Genomic DNA, 21,156 nt, shown 5'->3' on the forward strand with positions numbered 1-21,156 from the left:
ACATATCTGAACCCAGTTTTTTTTTTTTTTTTTCCCTTCCTTCATCACCCAGGGTTTTTTTTTTATTTTTTTATAGGAACTGAAACATCACGTAGCATGACGAAATGGAATAGAAAAATAAATCGGGTCCTTTTTGGCTTCTGCTTGTTGCCGTAAAATACAGCAGTCACTCGTGTGAGCACTTCGCAAGTACAGCTGAAGCAGAACACGTATCAACATATCAGTGACATTACTCAGGATGCTGAGGTGAAACCAAAGTGTGGTACATTAACAGATTACAGATATATTGATATTATATTATATATATATATATATATATATATATATATATATATATATATATATATATATATATATATATATATATATATATACATACATACACACATATGCATATTTACAGACACCTTACGTTTATCACATAGATACAAAAACAAAGGCATCAAAATCCACAACCGGTGTTTGTACTCAAAGGACAAATGGGATGAGAGAGAAAGAGAGAGAGAGAGAGACAGAGAGAAATTTGAAACTGTCGGTTTTTGGGGAAAAAAAAAAAAAAAGGTTTTAATTCTAATTTCTGGTAAGAAACAAACAAATTAGGTTTAAGACACTGGATTTAAAAATGCAAGTATAATAATAAGAGATAATTAGTTATAATTTGATAGTGTTAATTATATAACTGATAATGCATCAATATAATGAATTCCCTAATGACATGTAATTTCAGAATTCCCATCAATTCCAATCATAATTGTTGAATTTAAAAAAGATTATAATGAATCAATTTAAATTGCAGAAATGTAGCTGCAGGTCTGTACATGTGCTTCTGTACATGATCTGTGACTAGGTTGGAGTTAAATGCTTACTTGTTATCATGGAATTAATTATATAGAAGTAGAAATGTCTGTAGTTAGCAGGTTGCAGAAATGATAACACTTAATGAATGCATGCTTCAAAGTAAGTGCTGTACAATAATTTCTTATCAACCTAAAGGTGAACTGTACAAATTTGTGCTTATTAGAGTCACTCTCCCATTCCCTCTTAACAATCATAAAGTCTGGTTCATCATTATTTAAAATTTAAAAAGATATTCTGCACTGTGACAGAAGAACTGCTTTCGTGCTTTCCACTTGTTCTCTAGAGTTTGGTTAAGAGGTTTAATTTCAGCTGAATGTGCAAATCATTAAGGAGAGAGAGCTGCAGCACTACTGCAGGTAGCGATACACTTTAAAGCAATGGTTCCCCGAATCTGCAACGACCACATGACCTTCAGACGTGAGCGCCAAACCCTGCGGCCCATACAGTGGGTCTGCACTCGTGTTGATGTAGGACAGGAAAGAGCCTGAGCTGTCAAACACCTGAGAAGAGACAGAAAACACATTTGGAATTGAAGGTAGATACATCATATTTGTTTACAAAACTATTCATTATTAGTAGTAGCAGTAGTAGAATTATTAGTATTATTATTTAAAACTTTTAAGACTCTAAATGCTGCAAACAGTTTTGCCCTTAAGCCTCCATTAGTGATAAAAATATGTCCTAAATGTACATACACTGTATGGTTTGTGGACACCTGACTGGAAGATTTGTATGTGCTTTTTGGACATCATCCTCCACATTTAGTTTCTATTTGCTGTTAATAAGCTTCACTCTCCTTTGAAGATATTCCACTAGATTTTGTGGAATTAGTAATATTAATAAATCATTACTATGGTTTATAAATTGACACTTACACTTTGTAAATATATATATATATATATATATATATATATATATATATATATATATATATATATATATAAAAGAAGCTCTATTTAACTTAGCTCCTGTTATCACTTGTGTTCTAGCAAATATAAGTAATTTTCTCCCTGGTCTTTACCCTCTTTTTAAGTTATTCAGAAAACGTGCTGTCATGTTGTAAGAAACAACAAATTTTTAAATTTTTTTTTAAACTAAAGGTACAGCTTTACCTTGTAATACACTTCTAGCTACGATAAGTCTGGATTTTTAAATGTGATTTATTAACCATATTTAGTTTTAAAAAAATATCTGCTGAGCGATATCCCCTTTGGGCACTAGCTTGGCAGGGATTTTAATATGTAGTTTGTGTTTCCTTCTTATACACACTCGAGAATCCAGACTTACTGTAGCTAGTGCTTCTCTGAGGTGAGTGTAACAGGGTGATGGTCCATACAGCGATTCTTGCAGTGTGTAAAATGTAAATATCTGCAGTATGTAAGTTATGGATGAATGTAGTTTAAATAGCAACATTGGTGATTGGAGTGTCCCGAGTAATCCTGTCGATCCCAAAGTGGATTACATTGCAGGCCCATTTGTAACTATGCCATGTTCAGTTTATAGATAAGATAATGCTAATAAGACTGTATTCAAATAGTATGAATGTATGTATGTTACTAACAATGCAATCTGAACTGGATTGTGTTTTATAAAGTGGTTTATCATCCCTATAAACACAGGTTGAAGCATTAGAAGAGAGACATAACCTAACTATGGATAGCACACTTAAAAGGATTTTAAGAGATGTATGTTAGATTGAAGTCACTGCAGAGTTCCTTCCAGCCTGCTTCACAAACATTAGAAAAGTAAGTGGGAGAAGCAGATTACGAACGTTAGGCCGAGTTGCATGCTAATAATTCCCAAACTAATGGTCATTCCCCAATTCAACTAATTGGGTTAATTGTTAACAGGTCAGCAACATGATTGGGTGTAAAGATTATCTTATGAAGGCTTTCAGAAGTAAAAATCTGCAGAGGATCACTATCTGAGAGAAACTGTCTCTACAAATTGTGGAACAATTTCAGAATAATGTTTCGCATCATAAAATTGCAAATAATTGAAATATCTCCTAATCTACAGTACATAATATCATCCAAAGATTTTAGGAATCTAAAAAATGATCTATGCACAAATAAATGTGATCTTTGGGCTCTCAGGTGGAACTGCATTAAAAACTGCAATATTCTGTAATAGAAATCACTGTAGGGGCTCACAAACACCTTCAGAATTCATTGCCTGTGAACACAGTTTGCTGTGCCATCCATAAATCCAGGTTAAAGCTTTATCACGGAAAGAAGAAGTCATATGTGTGAAAAATCCAGAAATGGACACTGAATCCTCAAGACTAAAGAGAAGAGGGACCATATGGCTTATTATTTTTAGCACTTGGTTTAAAAGCCTGCATCTCTGATGGCATTGAGGAACATTTAGGTCCTATGGAATGGTCAGTTTTTCATCTGGACAGTAGTAGAGGAGTCTGGGTGCTGAACTGGCCTGCTTGAAGTCCAGACCTTTGGCAAAAAATTTGGCACATCATGGAATGTAAAGTACAATAAAGAAGACCTAGAAATTCTCAGCAGCTAAAATCCTGTATCAGACACAAATAGGACAACATTCCTCACCCATAACACTAGTAACTGGTCTCATCAGTTCCCACACATATCGGGAATGTTGCTAAAAGAAGAGTAGATGCAAAAAATGAAGCAAAAAATGGCCCTGTTCCATCTATTTTAAAACATGTTGCAGCCATTAAATTTAAAATATGTTTTTCCTTAAACTGGTACATTTCCATACTGATATTGGGTTTGTACTAATAATGACTATAACAAAAATGTTATAGGCTCTTACACTCAGTGCCATATTATTTATATATATATTTTTCTGTTTGGGGGTGGGGGGCGGGTTGTCGTTCTATGTAGCATCACCACATATTATTCGTCTTCACATTACTTGTTGGTTGGTCAATGCCACACATTGTTTGCCTGTCTTGTATCCTCATCAGCTTTACATGTTTGGACCTGGCTCACAGTATCACAATTTATTCATAGACTTCTGTGCATCAACATGTGCAGCATAATTGACCCCGAAAACTCCATACAATAAATAGAGATTATGCACATAGGAGGGAATATTGTTTCAGCAGTAATATTTTCAGCAGCTATAGACATCACTGAAAAGTGAATTCCATAGCACACAGTTCGGCTCACCACAAGATTTTTTGGATGAGAGAGATCCTGCTACAGACATTGACTTTTGCAATGGTTCTCAACTGGTTTGGCCATGTGGTCATTAAGCCACGATGCGCACACTTTACTTAACACACAAATACTACTACTACTAATAATAATAATAAACACTATAACTGATGAATAAACATAATTATATAGAAATTTGATTAAATAGAAGTGCAGAACTGGTTTTTGTCACTTCAGTTAGGTTGGTATGAGCCATATGTTTTGACATTCATTTTGTTGCTTTACCAAACCATAGCTAATTTATATAAGCATGAAAAAATTTTTATTTCAATCTCACTTGCTGCTACACCAGAATTATGGCTTGTTATCACTCATATAAACAGTGATCGTAAAATACCACAAAAGACTGAATTACACTGTAGAACTGCATGCTGTAGAGAATGGGCCACAATTGTGTGTGTTGAAAATACATTATTTGGGTTTGAACTAAAACGTTTAGCCTTGAACATTTACTGTAGAGCACAACTCCTACACCTTTATTCAGTGCTCCATTTTTAGACACAAAAGTCTGAAGCTATTTTGCAACACGTGTGAGAGCCGGCTGACTGTTATCACCTGTATCCTGCTGTTACCCCAGTCTGCTACGATGATGTTCCCATTTGCATCAACAGCCACTCCTGTCGGGGCATTAAACTGCCCATTTCCTTCACCGTGTGAGCCAAATTTAAACAGGAACTCGCCATCTGCACTGAACACCTGAGTAAAGAGACCAAATCTAACTAACACATCAAAGTACAATCCCCAATACACATAGCAGTTTCCTATAGAAGCTCATTTCCAGAAGGGTACCGGTACATGTTTTACCCCATAGCCTTACCTTGACTGAGTGGTTATGAAAGTCTGTTACTATTATTTCATTCTTGTTGTTGACAGCCACAAAGTGTGGACCTGAAAAGACAATATAAAGATATATAAAGACTTATAGGACAATAAGTCACTAGTCACTGGTGAGGTCATGTGATCTGCCAGGAGAATAAGACAATCAAGATTAAAACTAAATCACAAGCATTATGATTCGTTCAAATTGCTACTTTAAATGATTCCACATAGCACACACATACTTTGTGTTGATCTGTATTATGATTTGATTCAAATTAAAGCCAAAAATTAATCATAAATTTCAATTAAGATTTCAGGGGTTGGGGATGAGTGTTAGACGCCACACGACACATTGTCGCAGTGCGCTCCATACTTACTGAACCCAGGGCCAGATTTACTAAGCTTTTGCTCCATTGCAAAGTTTGAACCACTTTTTTCTATAAAGAATAAGGGACAAAACACAAGGGGTCAGAAAAAACTGGGCAAAAACAAGCAAGCAGAAGGGTGTCAGCCAAAATATTAGGGAGAAAGCTAGCAAAGACCATTAAGCAGCTCAATATTAACACACTAATGGGGTCATTAGGACACATCCACATGCACATTTTGTTAAATAAACTGGATAATAAATAACCCACAAAAAGCACTAGGAAAAGGGTTAGCTAAGGGAACTAAGGTGATAGCAAAATTTACAGCTTTACATGTCCTCTAAATAACTTGGCAGTCTAGGCAACCCAGAGAAAGTCTAATGATTGCGTTTGGCATTATCATGAATATTTTTAAATAAGAGCGAGGAGGACAGAATGGAGGCACTTCAACATTCCTTTACATACTGGAACTGAAGCCTGGGTAAATCTGGCCATTAAAATGCATCTGATATACATTGTTAAATCAGTTAAACTTATTCTGCAACATAAAATGTCCTGGTCCATGCTTGTTAGTTTGTAACAAAAGATTGTCAAGGATTTTTTTTTCAAGGTATACAAAAGTAATGCTTAAAAATGTGCTCTTCACCCCCTTAAACATTTCCGCAGCTCAAATTGTTACAACCTGGAACTGAAATGGACACTGGGTATACTGTATATACTGTACACACATATAAATACAGTACTGTGCAAGTCTTAAGCCACCATTAGATTTGTAGTTTCAGCAATGGTATAATTAGTACGAGTACATGAGTTTTTCTATGTACCGGTAGTTAGTGGGATAGTGGGAACCTAGATCTTGTAAACCTAAATTTTATGTAATCCTAATTAATGCCATTGCTAATATTTGTCCTACTATTTTATGTAAAAATTACTGTTGTAAAATGAGCCTATTACACCATGTTTGTGCAAGACATGCTTAAGCATTACATACGCATGCTGTATGGGTTAATTTTGATTGGAATTGCTTTTTTTTGTTTTTAAAATTTCTGTACATATTTTCTGTTTGTAGTGAGAAATAAATATCCCACAATATAAAAATCCCACAACATCGTACTACCACCAACATGTTTCACTGTGGTGATGGTGTTGAATAACAATGTCAAACTTTTGTTTAGGAAAATCTTCATTATCTGAGGAACAGAATACTACATAATCTATTTAGTAAAAAAAATAATTTTGTTGTATTTTTACTGCACATTTTTTATATATGCTGTATACACACAGACACAGACACATACACACACACACACACACACACACACACACACACACACACACACACACTGTGTTGTATGTGTCTACGTGGCACTTCAGCTAGGATTTAAATAACATTTGCAAGCTTCACAGTCTGTGTAACGCTGCTGTTAACGCCAAACCATTAAGTGAAAACCGTGACTTAGGTTGTTAGAAAACAGTTATCACAGCACACAGCAACAGTCATTAAAAAAGCTGGTGTAAAATCACACAAACACCTAGTGCCATATTTAATTATACTGAGAACAACGACAACAAACCTCATATTAGACTCTTGCAAAGTACATAATCTGTTATCTGTAAAGACTGTGAGCTGCTCCTGAATGTTTTGCATTAGGGCTGTGCAATTAATCGCAATCGCAAAAAAATCGCGATTTAAGCACATGCGATTTCTAAACCGCATAAGGCTGCGATTTTATATATCAATTTATTTATATTTTTATTCAGAATATGCTTGTGCGCATGTTTTTAAGACGTTAACCAATCAGAGCTTACGCAGCGCACGACGAAGCTGAGCTGAAGAACCGAATCGGCGAACGGGAGGAAAGTACATAAAATATGGATGCAGGTCAAAATAAAAATGATTTGATGCCAAAGAGAAATTCAACGTCAGTCGTTTGTGAGTATTTTGGATTCAGGAGAGAGGATGTGTCAAAGAGCAAGGTCATTTGCAAGACTTGTGAAATGATTATTCCAACGAAACGGAGCAATACTACAAATCTGTTCCAACACTTAAAACAGCACCATAAAAAACTGCATGATCAATGCATGTCGACAAAGTCCATCGAAACAAACAAAAGCACACCTTAAAGCCAGCCCGAACAGATTGAACAAGTTTCCATTGTTCAAGCATTTGCAAGCGCTATGCCTTATGAGAGAGGATCAAAATGGCACAAAGAAATTACCGATGCGGTCACCTATTATATATGATGCCTGCGCACATCTTCAGTAAAGACGGCTTCCGAAGACTAATACAAACACTCGACAAAAGATACCAGCTCCCACCTCGCACTCATTTCACACGATTTGCTATTCCCAAAATGTATGAGAAATGTAAGGCGGGCGTTGAATACGAGCTCAAGCAGGTGAAATACTACACCACGACCACAGATATGGTGGATATGCTGGTTTTTCTTGCAAAAAAACCTTTAAGAGAGGTTTTTTGGTTTTGATTTCTGTTAGTTTTTATTTATTGTTATGACTGGAGTTGGGTATTAATCTTATGACAGTATTAATCTTAATTTATTTCATGTCTGTTTTTAAGACAATTTATTACAGTTTTGTTTATCAAGCAGTTAGTACTACTGTACAGTATGTTATTTCATTGTGAAATGTGTGCACTGAAAAACAGTTTTGAAGTTTATTTATTATGGCTGGAATTTAGTTTATTTAATCTTAATTTATTTTATGTTGTCTGTTTTAAAGACAATTTTACTATAGTTTTGTTTATTAAACTATTAATACTATGTTATTTTATTGTGAAATGTTTTGTTATGCACTTCTTGTGCACTGAATACATTTAGAAAAAGCATGTTTGAAAAAGTTTAAAAAAAGCAAAAACAATTGCCAAAATCGCAAAGAAAATCGCAATCGCAATATTCATTCAGAAAATCGCAATTTGATTATTTTGTCCATATTGCACAGCCCTATTTTGCATTAGTACCTGCAAACTGTCTGTCCAATGAACCCCTTGCCCCAAACCTGGTGACCAATTTCCCGTTGGACTGGAAGATGAAGACACAGCACGCCTTGTTGTCTACAGCGATGATGTGACCGTTTCGATCCACTGCGACACCCTTCGGCCCCATCAGCCTCCCAGCGCCAATTTTATTCTGAGCATAAACACAGTGGGAGGAAAGTCTTGCAATAAGAATATACAGGAAACTTTCCTTCTCAGATATGGTCATTGTTGGTTTTTTTTGGTCACTATTTTACTTAGGAAGAAGGTGTGGGCTACTGTTCTTTGAATTAAAAATCTGATAATGACTTGAATTGGGAAAGACATTTTAATGTTTGAAAGAAAAGCCTATAAAGTACTTGGTGGTTGAAGAGGATATTTCCATGCCTACTGATCAGACAAAACCATCTCATCCCACAACAGGACTAAGTAAACCTTTAAGCTTTGTTAAGGTTTAGTGTCTTATTTATGCGGTCATATTTGACATATTTAGTTGCTTGTGGATTTTTAAATAGCAGGATACTTCAAATTTCCAATGACGTAACCAGTCATTGAAAAATAAATTTTACAAGCAAAAAAACATTTAGTTTCTAGTATCTAAAAACATTTAGTTTCTAGTGTCTAAAAAGCTTTTTAGCACTGAGCACACACCCAAACTTATTTCTCTCCATTGTAAATGGCAAGGATAGGGTGGCTATTAATAAAGGAAATAAACTAACAATGCGCCTGTCCGCTGCTCATACTTCAGTTACTATATTTATGCATTGTGTCACTTTTTGCCTGTCGAAGTCGAAATACTTTAAGTATAGCAACTTTATCAAATCATATTTCTTATTATCTTATTGTATAGCTTTAATTCAGTTTACATATAAATATTGTATATATTACTTCACTAAATTTTTGTTTCTACAGATACAGTAGCAGCTCATTCACATAACTTGCATGACAATAATAAAAAGGTGATAATGATTATTATAACAGCTGATACTGTGAAGCTTTCTGTAAGGACCTGCTTGTTTAATATGTATGAAAAAAAAACTGTGTTTTGTAATATTGGAAAAAACGTATTGTTTTTCAAAAAATATTACACCCTCAAATTTATTGATAAACATAAAGGAAACATCTCTGTGCTGTAAACAGTTTATTCAGTGTAATATCTTAAGCTTTTTTGTACTGCTTATAAGGCATGACACAGTTGAGAGTAGGGAAATGTTAACGCATTACAATTGAGGCATTAATCATGTAACAGAACTTTTTTTTTTTTTATGCTGTATTCTTGTTAGAAATAAGAAAACTGATATATATCATATACATTTGCATTTTCTATTAATCAATATGTCCTTGTGAATTTTTCACACCAGTTCTTACCTTAAACTTGCCTTCTGAGGAGAAGATGCTTATCCATCGGTTATCATAATCAGCTACTATGATGTCTCCGTTCATGTCTACTGTTACTCCTGTGGGTCGCTGCAGCTGCCCTGGTGAGCGGCCTCGCACTCCGAACCTCATCTTAAACTGTCCATCATTAGTAAACACCTACACAGAGGAAACATTGCAAAATTAGGACCCGATGACCTGATGGTTTTAAAATGTACAATGTGTATAGAACCTGGCTTTTGTTGACATCCATTTATGCACCACATGTCTTTTAGTTTTAAAGAAGTTTGTAATTCATAACCTTCTTTTATCTGTCAAATGTAGAGCTACAGTATTAAAAAACTGTTTCATGAGCTAGCAATATGAATATTAGTAATCAAAAATATGATTAATATTTATTACAATAACTTTTTATACAAAAAAAAAAAAAAAACTTTTCACCCTTGATTTCTTCTATTCATTTTTTTTTACATTTCAATGACAAAAGTTAAATTTCATTAGCTATACTCTGCATAAAAAACTAAAAATAAAAAAGGGAAAATGTTGTAGAAACTATTGTTACAGTCAAACTAAACATATAGTGCATATTAGCAAATAAACTGAACTCACCTGTATGCACTGGTTGTTGCTGTCTGCTACTACAACTCTGCCAGTGCAGGTGGAGATGCCTTGAAGATTAGTGAACTCGCCCTTCTCCCTGCCTCTTGTGCCTATAACACACAGTCAATATGAAAGTGCAGCAGGGTCCAAAAATCTGACCACTGCTGAGAAATCAATTCTTAACTAAGAGAACAATATTTACAAATGTACTTATTATTATGGCATAAAGAGAGCTTGAATTAAATGAAGTAAACTCCTAAAAAGACTAACCACTAGATGACTAGAACCACTAGGTCTTACCTACTCTGTAGATAAGCTCATCCTCGATAGGATTTTCCTTCTTCTTAGTAGTGCTGTACATACTGGAGGGTCTTCTCACAGCTTTCTGCCTGATGTGCCCTCCGCTTCCACTGGGTGACTTCACCCTCCTCTTCACGTCTTCAGGAGACTGAGGTACATCGCTTGGCTTCACAGCACGCAACCTGAATGGACTCCCTCTTACAGGCTGGCCGTATAGCATCAGTGAGAAAGAATACTCTCCCTCACTCCTCAGTGTGTATCCCACTTCATATGTGCCGTTTTTATTGTCCACCACCTCCACCTCAACTGCTTTGCTTCCTTCTGGCCCTGTGATATCTGCTTTGAGAAGCGCGTTTCCGCTTCGCACCAGTTCTCCGTCCTTGTCCTTGGTGGTGACAGTAACAGTGCTGTGTTGGCCGATGACAGCATGTCTCAGCCCCTCTCCGGTGGCCACGCTAGTGTGTCCAACAGCACTAGTAGTGATCAGGACACCCAGGTTCTGGATGGAGCGCCGCAGGCCCTCTGTCTCCAGGCAGCACTGCAGGTGCCCGTTTTCATGTGGTCGTTCTGGAAAGGTGTGGCATGCAAGAGCACCTGCACGCTCCCCCATCTGCTTCTGTACAAGCAGCACCTCAGCAGCACCCCCATGGCTCAGTGCCTGTTCTGTGAAGCTGCAGCTGCTCTCGATATGTTCTTTTGCCTGCTGTAGGGATGACAGCTGGGACTGCAGCACCTAATACACACATAGGTAAGAGGGGGGTTATGATGTATTTCTCATACAGAAGAGACTAATTTCATGTTGGTCGTAAAAGCATTCTGGGGGAAAATATCTATGCATATAGACAATGACACTATAAAATGTATTTTGTGTTTTGGAGCCACTATGCAATTTTACATATAACCAGAACGCCCAAGATAAATTACAATATATTATGTAAACATGATCATTTAATGGTTATGGAAGGAGTCTTTATAGTTGAATTTAATATGTTTTATATATATATATATATATATATATATATATATATATATATATATATATATATATATATATATATATATATATATATATATATATACATACATATATTTTATTATTAAATCCATGAGAAAAAAGTATTGGTAAATTGGTAAAAAATAATAATAATAATAAAAATAAATAAAATAAAAAGTGACCTTTTATTTTAATATATGAGGATTCAAGTTGTTTAAATGTTATAAAACAACTGAAATTTAAAAGTACTATGTTGTACTATGGCAAACAGCTGTGGTATACTGTAAGTAGAATCAAGCACATGTGCAGTTTTTGAAAATAAGTAGCAAACACATTTTACGCAGCACAAACTGTCATGTTAAATTTTTTACTTATATCTAAAATAAAATGATATAATGATATTTTATTATCATGTACCCATCTGCTCGATGACATTCCGGTACATAGTGTTTCATTTGGCTACATTAACAGGAGAAAGACATTTTTCTGTCTGTAGAAAAAAACCCTAGCTTTTTGCTGAGGTAAAACTTTTCCTGACCTTCTGCTTGGAACTGCAGATGTTCTCTAGGTCGGTGATAAGCGCAGTCTTACGTTGGTGCAGAACCCGCTCTAGCTCCTCAAACGTACAGCTTATATCATTCACTGCTTCAGTCTTTCGCTCCATCAGCTGCCTGGAAATCTCATTCACCAATTCTATTGCAACCGTAAGCTGGGGCAACCTAGAGATATATAGAAATACTTTTTAAAATACATGAAGGTGAAATGAAGGATATTTGTTATTTGTATTATTTTGAGAAAACCAGAGAGCTGTGTTTTAACTCTGACACACTAAAGGAAACTTTGAGCTTGACAATATGTAGTCTTTTACATTTAATATTTGTATATATTTAATATGTATTTTTATAACCTGAAACTGCTATTCTGCTCCTGAGTCTGTGATCTGACAATGAGTTTACCTGTTACGTATGGCATCCAGCTGATTCTTCAGTGCTGCTTTGTGCTGTTCCAGAACGTCTCTTAGTGGAACAGTGATATGCTCTCTGTGTTCCCCCTCTGTGCAGTCTAAACACATGGCTGTTTCGCACGATTCGCAGTAAAACTCCATCACCTGCCGAGGGAAGCAATGAACAATAAACAATTGTAACAAACTCATCTGATTACCTTGCTGAAAAAGAACATTCCTTAACATAACTTTTTGTTGAATGTAAGGACACTTTCACTTTACACATTTCCAGTATCGTTGAAGGTACTGCTATCCCCCCCTCATTTCCCTCATGTGTAATGCATTGTACAGCTACGCTTATGTTTTTGACAGCTCAGGTTCTGTGTTATGGCAGTGTCTCCTGCACTTGTGCTGAAGGTTAATAGTGGGCACCTATCTGATTCTCATCTTTCTGAGATAAAATCACTGCTGCTTCAGTATAGTGACATATTTAGCACTAGTAGCACAGATTTTGGTTGGACAGACCTTGTCACCCACAAAACCAATACTAACCATGCAGCCCCAGTAAAAAAAAAAATAGGCCTACTGTACCTAATCACAAATGCAGGATGTGATTCAATCACAAGTAGATGACATGTTGGCCATTTACATTTACATTTACAGCATTTAGCAGACGCCCTTATCCAGAGCGACGTACAAAAGTGCTTTGAGTCTCTAGTAATGAATAAATCTACACTGGTACGCAAGATCACAAACTTAATATAAATATAACCCTTGAATTCTACGAGCTTAGAAGTGCTAATTTAAGTATTTCAGGAAGAAGTAGGTCTTCAGTCGTTGCTTGAAGATAGTCAGGGACTTTGCTGTACGGACATCTAGGGGAAGTTCATTCCACCACCTCAGTGCCAGAACAGAGGAGGGCCAATGGCATAGTTGAAGTCAGTTATAGTCCACATGGGCTGCCCCTGTCGTTATAGTGCTAAAAAAAAGATGGCTCTTGCCATTTTTGCATAGATTATAGGGGCCTCACTATCAAAGTTGCCCATCCTTTACCCAGAACTGATGACACGTTAGATGCACTTAGGGGATCCACAATGGATCTGGTTATTGGTGCTGCTTCATGCCAAAGACATAACAAAAACAGCATTCACCACCGGTTGTTCCTTATACCAATTTACATGCAAGTAGGCCTGGTTCGCTTTACCTCCCCTTTATCTTTAAGATTTTAGAAAAGGTTGTAGCACAGAAGTTGTGCTTACATCCACTTAGGAATAAACTTTCTTAAATGTATCAGTCAGGATTTAGGCCTCGCCATAGCACAGAGACGGCGCTAGTTAAAGTGGTAAATTACCTGTTATTGACCTCTGATCAGGGTTTTGTTTGTTTACTTGTTTTGCTCGACCTTAGTGCAGCTTTTGCACCATTGATCATACTATACTTCTTGCTAGACTAGTAAATGTTGTTGGAATAATGGGAACAGCTCTCTCCTGGCTTTGGTCTTATCTGAATGATCGCTATCAGTTTGTTGATGTAAATGTAAGTTCTCCACACTCTCTGAGGTAAAGTTTGGTGTTCTGCAAGTTAGGCACACTGCTTTACTCTTTATATATATGATGCCTTTGGGTGAAATGATACATAAACATGGTACTCGCTCTAGTTTCTATGCTGATGATACACAGTTGTATATTTCAGCAAAGCCAGATAAGAGAGATCAGATTATAAATGTTGAGGAGTGTGTAAAAGACATTAGACAGTGGATGCTTGATAACTTCCTTAAATGGAAGTATTTTTACTAGAACCACATGCAGCTAGAAGTAAACTTTCTGATTATGTAGAGTCTCTGGATGGTCTTTCTGGCTCAGTGCATACAGCAGTCAAAGAGTTTAGTTTAATTATTTGCCCAAGCCTTTTGGAATAATATTACCAGGATCGCCTTCTTTCACCTTAGAAATATAAAAAAAAATGTGAAAATATGGTGTCATTACAGGATGCAGAAAAACTAGTTCATGCTTTTGTAACATTTAGAATATACTGTAACTGTAACGCTTTACTGTTTGGGTGTCTGAGTAAGTGTATAAATAAGCTTCAGTTCAGAATGCAGCAGCAAGAGTCCCTACTTGAGCTAGAAAATATGACCACATCACTCCTGTTTTATTCAGTCTACACTGGCTCCCAATTAAATCACACACTGATTATAAAATACTACTACTGACATATAAGGCACTTAACGGTCTCGCGCCGCAGTATCTGAGTGAACTTCTGTACCATTATGAGCCACCACGCCTACTTAGATCAGAATATACAGGGTGTTTGTTGGCAATTTAAATAATGAAGACTACAGCAAGGGGCAGATCTTTCTCTTATAAAGACACACAGATATGGAACAGCATTCCAATTAGTGATTGGGACGGTTGTGTTACCTTCTGGTTCTCCCTTTTAGTTATGTTGCCATTGCGAGTCTTGCCGGAGTCCCCAACTACACAGTGTCCTTAACTTTTTTACAACAATAAGGACACATAATAATCCATATCCTTTTCTCCCTGTAACCTCTCTCTCTCTCTCTCTCTCTCTCTCTCTCTCTCTCTCTCTCTCTCTCTCTCTCTCTCTCTCTCCTCTCTCTCCCTCTCCCTCTCCCGCTCCCTTCCTCCATGTTTCTGAGTTTCCAGTGACCTGTTCCTGCCCCTCTCCACTCCTCTGATCTGCCTGCATTGTCCCAGCCAGCCTCTGGATGGTGTTCTCTTCAACTGGAGGCCACTCTGTGCAGCTGTAAATGGTTTCTCATTAACGGCCTGGGGATCCATGAAATTACGTCGTAAGAACATTCTTTAGCACCACATTATCTGTGTAAAGCTGCTTTAAGACAATGTTCATTGTTAAAAGTGCTATACAAATAAAATTGAATAAAATTGAATTTCCTGGAAGACTTGCCTTGTGTATCTTTTGTATTAGACGATATTATTGTCTATAGTTAGAGTTTTGAAGAACACATGCTGCATTTTATGGGAAGTCTTTAATCATTTGAGAGCAGCTAACTTGAAGTTGAAACCTTCAAAATGTTGTTTTGCCCAACCACAGGTAACATTCTTGGGCCACATAGTGTACTGAGCTGGTTCAAAAACATTCAAAAAGTTAGGAATTGGCCTACTCCTGAAAATTCTACTGAAGTTAAAGCATTCATCGGCTTGTTTTCATATAACAGACGTTTTATCTTTATGTTTGTACAATTGTCACAACAACTGCATGCCATTTCTCAGAACAGCAAAGTGTTTGTTTGGACTGAAGTGGAGAAGGAAGCTTTTGTTTCACTTTGCCATGTGTTAACCAATGCTCTTATCCTTTCATACCCTGATTTTTCCAAGGAGTTTTTGCTCTTTACTGATGCATCGAACACAGCAAATAGATGTGTTTTGGCCAAGATAAATAATAATAACAGAGAAAATGTTATTGCGTATGGCAGTCACATTTTAACACCCACTGGGAAACGATGGTCAACCTATGATAGGGAGTTTTGGGCCATTCTTTTCACATTATTACAGACCACAGGCCCCTGCTTAGTCTGAGGCAGATGGTTCCTGATAGTGATCCCTCAGGCTGCTGGGCAAGGTGGGCTCTGGAAATTGCAGACGCAATGTCTTGTCAGAAATGTTCCGATTGACTCTATACCTAAGATTGAATGTGTAAACTTTGTTTCGGCTTGCACTCAGACTGATGTAGTTTATTTACAGCTTACCATGCCTCCACCAGCAAACCAGTTGGCTGACACTGATACCACATCTCAACTGATCTCACCCACTACAGTTTTTAAGCTAAATGCAGAACCACATTTCTTAATCTCTACTTATGTTAACATTTCACTTTTGGATATAGATAGGGAGGATATTGCTCAAGTTCAAAAAGCTGACCCTTTATTAAACACAGTGATTGATTGGGTGTTAGCTAAGTGCAGACCACTATATTCTGAGCTTAAAAGCACCTGACCTTTGGTAAGGCACTTTTTGAAAGAATTTTCCAGGCTTGTCTTGGTTGGGTCCATTTTTTGCTGCAAAGTTAGACCCCCACTAGGTAATGTCATTTTTCAAGTTGTGGTTCCACAGAACCTTCAACTCAAGGTGTTTGAGAATTTACATGGACACTCTCTCACTGGTCATTTCAGTGCACAGAAAACCTTACAGCATGCCCAGGTCAGATGGTTCTGGCCCTACATGCCTAGAGACATTATGAAATGGTGTCTGCAGTGTCAGGCTTGTGACACAAGTGGTCCACAAACACCACAACAGCAGGCACCTATGCAAATAGTTACACATAAATATACATAAAATAGTTAATAGTAGTCCCATAGTTACAAGCATGCCTTTTGAGAAAGTGGCAGCTGATTTGACAGAGTTGCCTGTTACATGAAGAGATAACTGGTACATTCTCATGGTAATGGATTATTTTCTTCTTTTTTCGGCTTCTCACATTAGGGGTCGCCACAGCGGATCATCCGTCTCCATACCCCACTGTCCTTTACATCTGCTGCTTTTAACACAACTACCTTGCATGTCTTTCCTCACCACATCCATAAACCTCCTCTTTGGTCTTTCTCTTTTCCTTCTTCCTGGGGGCTCCATCCTCAGCATTCCTCTACCGATATACCCCATGTCCCTCCTCTGAACATTTCCAAACCATCTCAATCTCGCCTCCCTCACCTTGTCTCTAAGACGTCCTACATGCGCTGTCCCTCTTATAAACTCATTTCTAATCCTGTCCATCCTCTTCACTCCCAACTAAAACCTCAACATCTTCAGCTCACAAAGTTTATATATTATTGGTAAAGTTTATGGATGGTAATGGATTTTATAAGCCGTCATGGTATACCCAAAAGTTTGCACGTCAGTTTGACTCTGATCTAGTCAAAGAATTGTGCTTTTTCACTTGGACTATGCAAAACACATACCTCCCCCTGTAATCCTATGTCTGACAGCATGGTAGAACGTGCCAACAGATCTACCAAAGATCAACTTGCTAAATACCTGTACACAAAATGTGTTTAATGGGATGAAAATTTGAAGCAAGTTGAGTTTGCATACATTCACCTTTCTTTTTGCTTCATAGAAGATAAGCTTGTCTCCTTGCTGATTTTCTTCTTGGGGAAACTCCAACACATTCCAAGGCTACGCCTGAAACCCCAAATGAGTATGTGCATTCTATCCTCATTCGATTGTGCTCTGCCTTTAATTCAGTGGCAGATAGAGACAGCAGGAGCACAGCAAAAACACTACTATGACCATAACTTAAAGCACAAAGCTTATCAACCTAATTATCTTGTATGGGTTGATCTTCTAGCTTCAACTAGACACAAACTTGCTCCCAAATGGCCTGGTCCATTTAAAGTTGTAAGGAGAATAGACTCACCTACAGGTGATATTGGTTTGACCTATGAAGTTCGATCAAGTAGATCCTAGGGCTAAGTCTTAAATACTACACTACAACCGCCTAAGCATTATCGGTCTATATTGCCACTAAACTCAGACAGAAAAAGTACTAATGTGCACCCCCCATCCACAGTTGGAGCCCCACCTCTCACTGCGAATTCAGGCTCCTGTCCTTATGTCCCAAGAACCTTGTATGCTCCATTTCCTTCAGCTACTCCTATTGTTAAATCTCCAGGTCGCTATAAAAAACAAGATATGGACGTTTAATGCAACTTTCTCAGCGCTGTAGAATTGGGTTCTGAATGTGGACAATGGTGCTAATACTATTAGAACCATGTTAGTAATAGGGTTGTCATATTCCACATTGTGGGTATTTTAGGCAGTTTAAAATAATTTGTTCCTTAACGTTTTAATGTTCACTGCATGATATTGGTTTCAATTGTTGTTGCAATTACATGTTAATGGGTACAGTTTGTGTGATGTATACATTTTTCTTACTCTACTCTTTATTCATTTATTTTTTTCCTTTCGGTTTTGGAAACAGGGACATTTCTTTTCATAAGGGAGGACGTAGTGTAAGGGTAACAATGTTAAAATTTAAAGAATGCTATAAATTTAGGTAAGAATTTATCTTGTATGTTGACACTGAAAACATATTTCTGGATGTACTTCTGTTTTGAAAAGAAGGTGAGCAAGCGGGTGCTCTCGGACTGTGCAAAGGAGCATGAGGGTTTAGAAAATAATAAAGTTGGAAAGTATCAGAAAAAAGAGCTAGTCAGTGTCCGTGAAAGTTATCTTGCTTTAATATCCATGCACAACTCTTACACCTGCTTTGTGGCATTTAAGAATATGAAAAGCTTCTTCTTGCCTTATTTTTCTAACCCATCGTTTAAACTGGTTCTATGACTCTGGGTACTCATTTATGTGTACTTGCTCTAGTTTCGCTCGTAAAGTTTTTCCTTGCCACTTACATTTGTAATCTATTAAATTCGGTGAAGCTGCTTTGGGACAATGTCCACTGTTAAAATCACTGTACAAATAATAGTGAATTGAAAAGTAAACACAAAGTACTTTCTTACTTCATACAACCAACGGCGTAATCTTCCAGTGTTTCAAATTGGAAGCCAGAAATGTCACTTATCTTGCTTAGAATGAGTCTAGCTCTGCCTTGTTACAGGGGCGTTAATGTGTTTAGTATACATTGTCTCCATACTGTGCCACTGTATCTTTGTGCATAGATAGAGGAGGGTTCAAAAACATGACAGGACTAAATCAGGGAAGAATAATTGAAATCTAGTCATATTAAAAGGTGTGTAATCCCTCCTCAACCCCTTGGCTAAATTTATGAGTATCACCCTCAAACCTACACTAGAGCATGGCAAAATGTAGATTTGTGTGTTTTGAGGCTGTCATTTATTAAAATTAAATCTTTTGTTTTTTGATATTCTTTATTCCTTTAATTATTTTTAATAACTCCCACAATGCCACAAACTCCCCCAGAGGCTGCACCCATTGTGATATCTCCTTGCTAGGTTTGCTGAACATACAGTAGTTACATTGTATAGAATAGTTGACAAAAAAGTATTCATCCCATCCCATAAAGGTTGTTTTTCACACAGCTTTATTCAATTAAATCATAGGAAATAATGATCACAAGCCCTTCCTCTCCTTCTTTTTCTTATTCTATACATAAAAACTCTACTCTGATTCGCTTTGTATATAATTCTTATGCTCAGTGCCTGTCAAAAGTTTTGAAAAATTCATGTTTCATATGTTTACATGCAACAAACTAGGCAAAACCTCACAAGAATTGGACATTAAATTACTGGAAGAAAGTTCTGTGGACAGATGAGTTCAAATTTGACATTTATGGCTTTAACAGAACTTATGTAAGATGTGGAAGTGGAAGCTTAATGGTTTGGGGTTGTTTTAGAGCAGAAAAAAGGTTGAAGACTTGTTCTGGGTAAAAAGTCTACTGAATCAATTCCATCTGGACTGTGGCTAATTAGAACCACTTTCCCCATACAATACAATGACCCTAAGCGTACATCCAAGCTCTCTAAGTGTTATTTAGAAAACAAACAGTAAAACAGGACATCCTGAGTACTGATTTGCTCCGGGATGAACTGGATTGCAAGTTCAGAAAAACTAGTGAAGAAAACCTTTGGCAAGGTTTACAAGAGGCATGGCAAAAAAATATTTCAGCTGAATGTTTGGAGAAACTAACTGCCTGGATGCAGAGTGTGTAAAGGTGTTCTTTTTTGTATAACATCTGTGCATTTATAAAAAAAAAATTGGTCAAATTAAATTTTCAAACCATTAAAAGATTTAGCTTGAATGTGTCTCTTAAAAGCAGTATAAGATCAAAATTATAGAACAATTTATAAACAATTGAACAATTCTGAAATAATGTCATCTTTACTGCTCAACAGTTGAAGGAGTTTTTGTCCTGTCTATACCATGCTACCAGAACACCTTTTCCACAAAATAACTAAGGCATTTCCAAAAAAAAACCCATTATTTTTCAGAAAACACACTGATCAAAATTAGAGAACACTTTCAGATACCTCCCAGTTATTGGTGTTAATCTGGCACCTGGTGCTAATTTCCTTGATAATCTGTCAACCCCTATTTAACTGGCAGCCTAACTTCCAGTTTCACTGACTCTGCAAGATGGTGGGCCGTTCTAAAGTGACTGAAAGCCTCCAGCAGCAGGTTGTCCAGATGAAGGCCAAAGGGATGACCCTTTCAGCCATAGCAAGACAAGTTGGTCGTTCCAAATCTGTGATTTCAAGAATATTGAATCTTTACAACATCACAAACTCATTCAAGTCCGCCAAAAAGGCTGGTCGTCCACGGAAGACAAATACAAGAGAGGACAGGATACTGCGGAGGATCTCAATGGGCAATCGTTTCCACACTGCAGCTGGAACTGCTCACCAGGTCAGCGCTGAACTGGGTAAGGATCTGTCTCGTCATACAGTGTCTCGACGTTTAAGAGCATTTGGACTGAAAGCCCACTCTGCAGTGACCAAACCTCTCATTAGCAGAAAGAATCAAAAGGCTAGACTAAGCTTTGCTGAGGAGCATGTTGTGTGGACACTGGTCCAAATTTCACTTCAGTGATGAAAGCAAGTTTAATCTATTTGGGTCCGATGGGAAACTTTATGTTCGGCGACAAACTGGAGAAAGACTGAACCCAAAGTGTGTTAAGAAGTCAGTAAAAAGTGGAGGAGAAAGTGTCATGGTTTGGGGCATGTTTTCTGCAGCAGGAGTTGGGCCTCATATACAGCTACAGTG

At 37.1% G+C, this 21,156-nt stretch overlaps 1 protein-coding gene across 7 annotated transcripts in view; it reads right to left on the reverse strand.

The window, feature by feature from the left end:
- Positions 1–38: 38 nt before the first annotated feature.
- The window catches only part of trim3b (tripartite motif containing 3b), a 43,350-nt gene continuing 22,232 nt past the window's right edge, over positions 39–21,156 (reverse strand). For 4 of the 7 annotated variants that reach the window (XM_083569077.1, XM_083569076.1, XM_083569079.1 and 1 more), the window contains 10 exons: positions 12,456–12,607; positions 12,038–12,218; positions 10,506–11,238; positions 10,215–10,315; positions 9,597–9,764; positions 8,214–8,382; positions 5,249–5,308; positions 4,870–4,940; positions 4,608–4,748; positions 39–1,358 (listed from right to left, as the gene is read on the reverse strand). In XM_083569077.1, coding sequence (XP_083425203.1) covers positions 1,206–1,358; positions 4,608–4,748; positions 4,870–4,940; positions 5,249–5,308; positions 8,214–8,382; positions 9,597–9,764; positions 10,215–10,315; positions 10,506–11,238; positions 12,038–12,218; positions 12,456–12,607 — 1,929 coding nt within the window. In that variant the 3' untranslated portion in view covers positions 39–1,205. Of the gene's footprint in view, positions 1,359–4,607; positions 4,749–4,869; positions 4,941–5,248; positions 5,309–6,346; positions 6,870–8,192; positions 8,383–9,596; positions 9,765–10,214; positions 10,316–10,505; positions 11,239–12,037; positions 12,219–12,455; positions 12,608–21,156 lie in introns of those variants that run through there. The other 3 variants (XM_083569080.1, XM_083569081.1, XM_083569082.1) reach the window with 2 other exon arrangements.

This window comes from Silurus aristotelis (assembly GCF_946808225.1).
Source record: "Silurus aristotelis genome assembly, chromosome: 18".
Classification (NCBI taxonomy): domain Eukaryota; kingdom Metazoa; phylum Chordata; class Actinopteri; order Siluriformes; family Siluridae; genus Silurus; species Silurus aristotelis.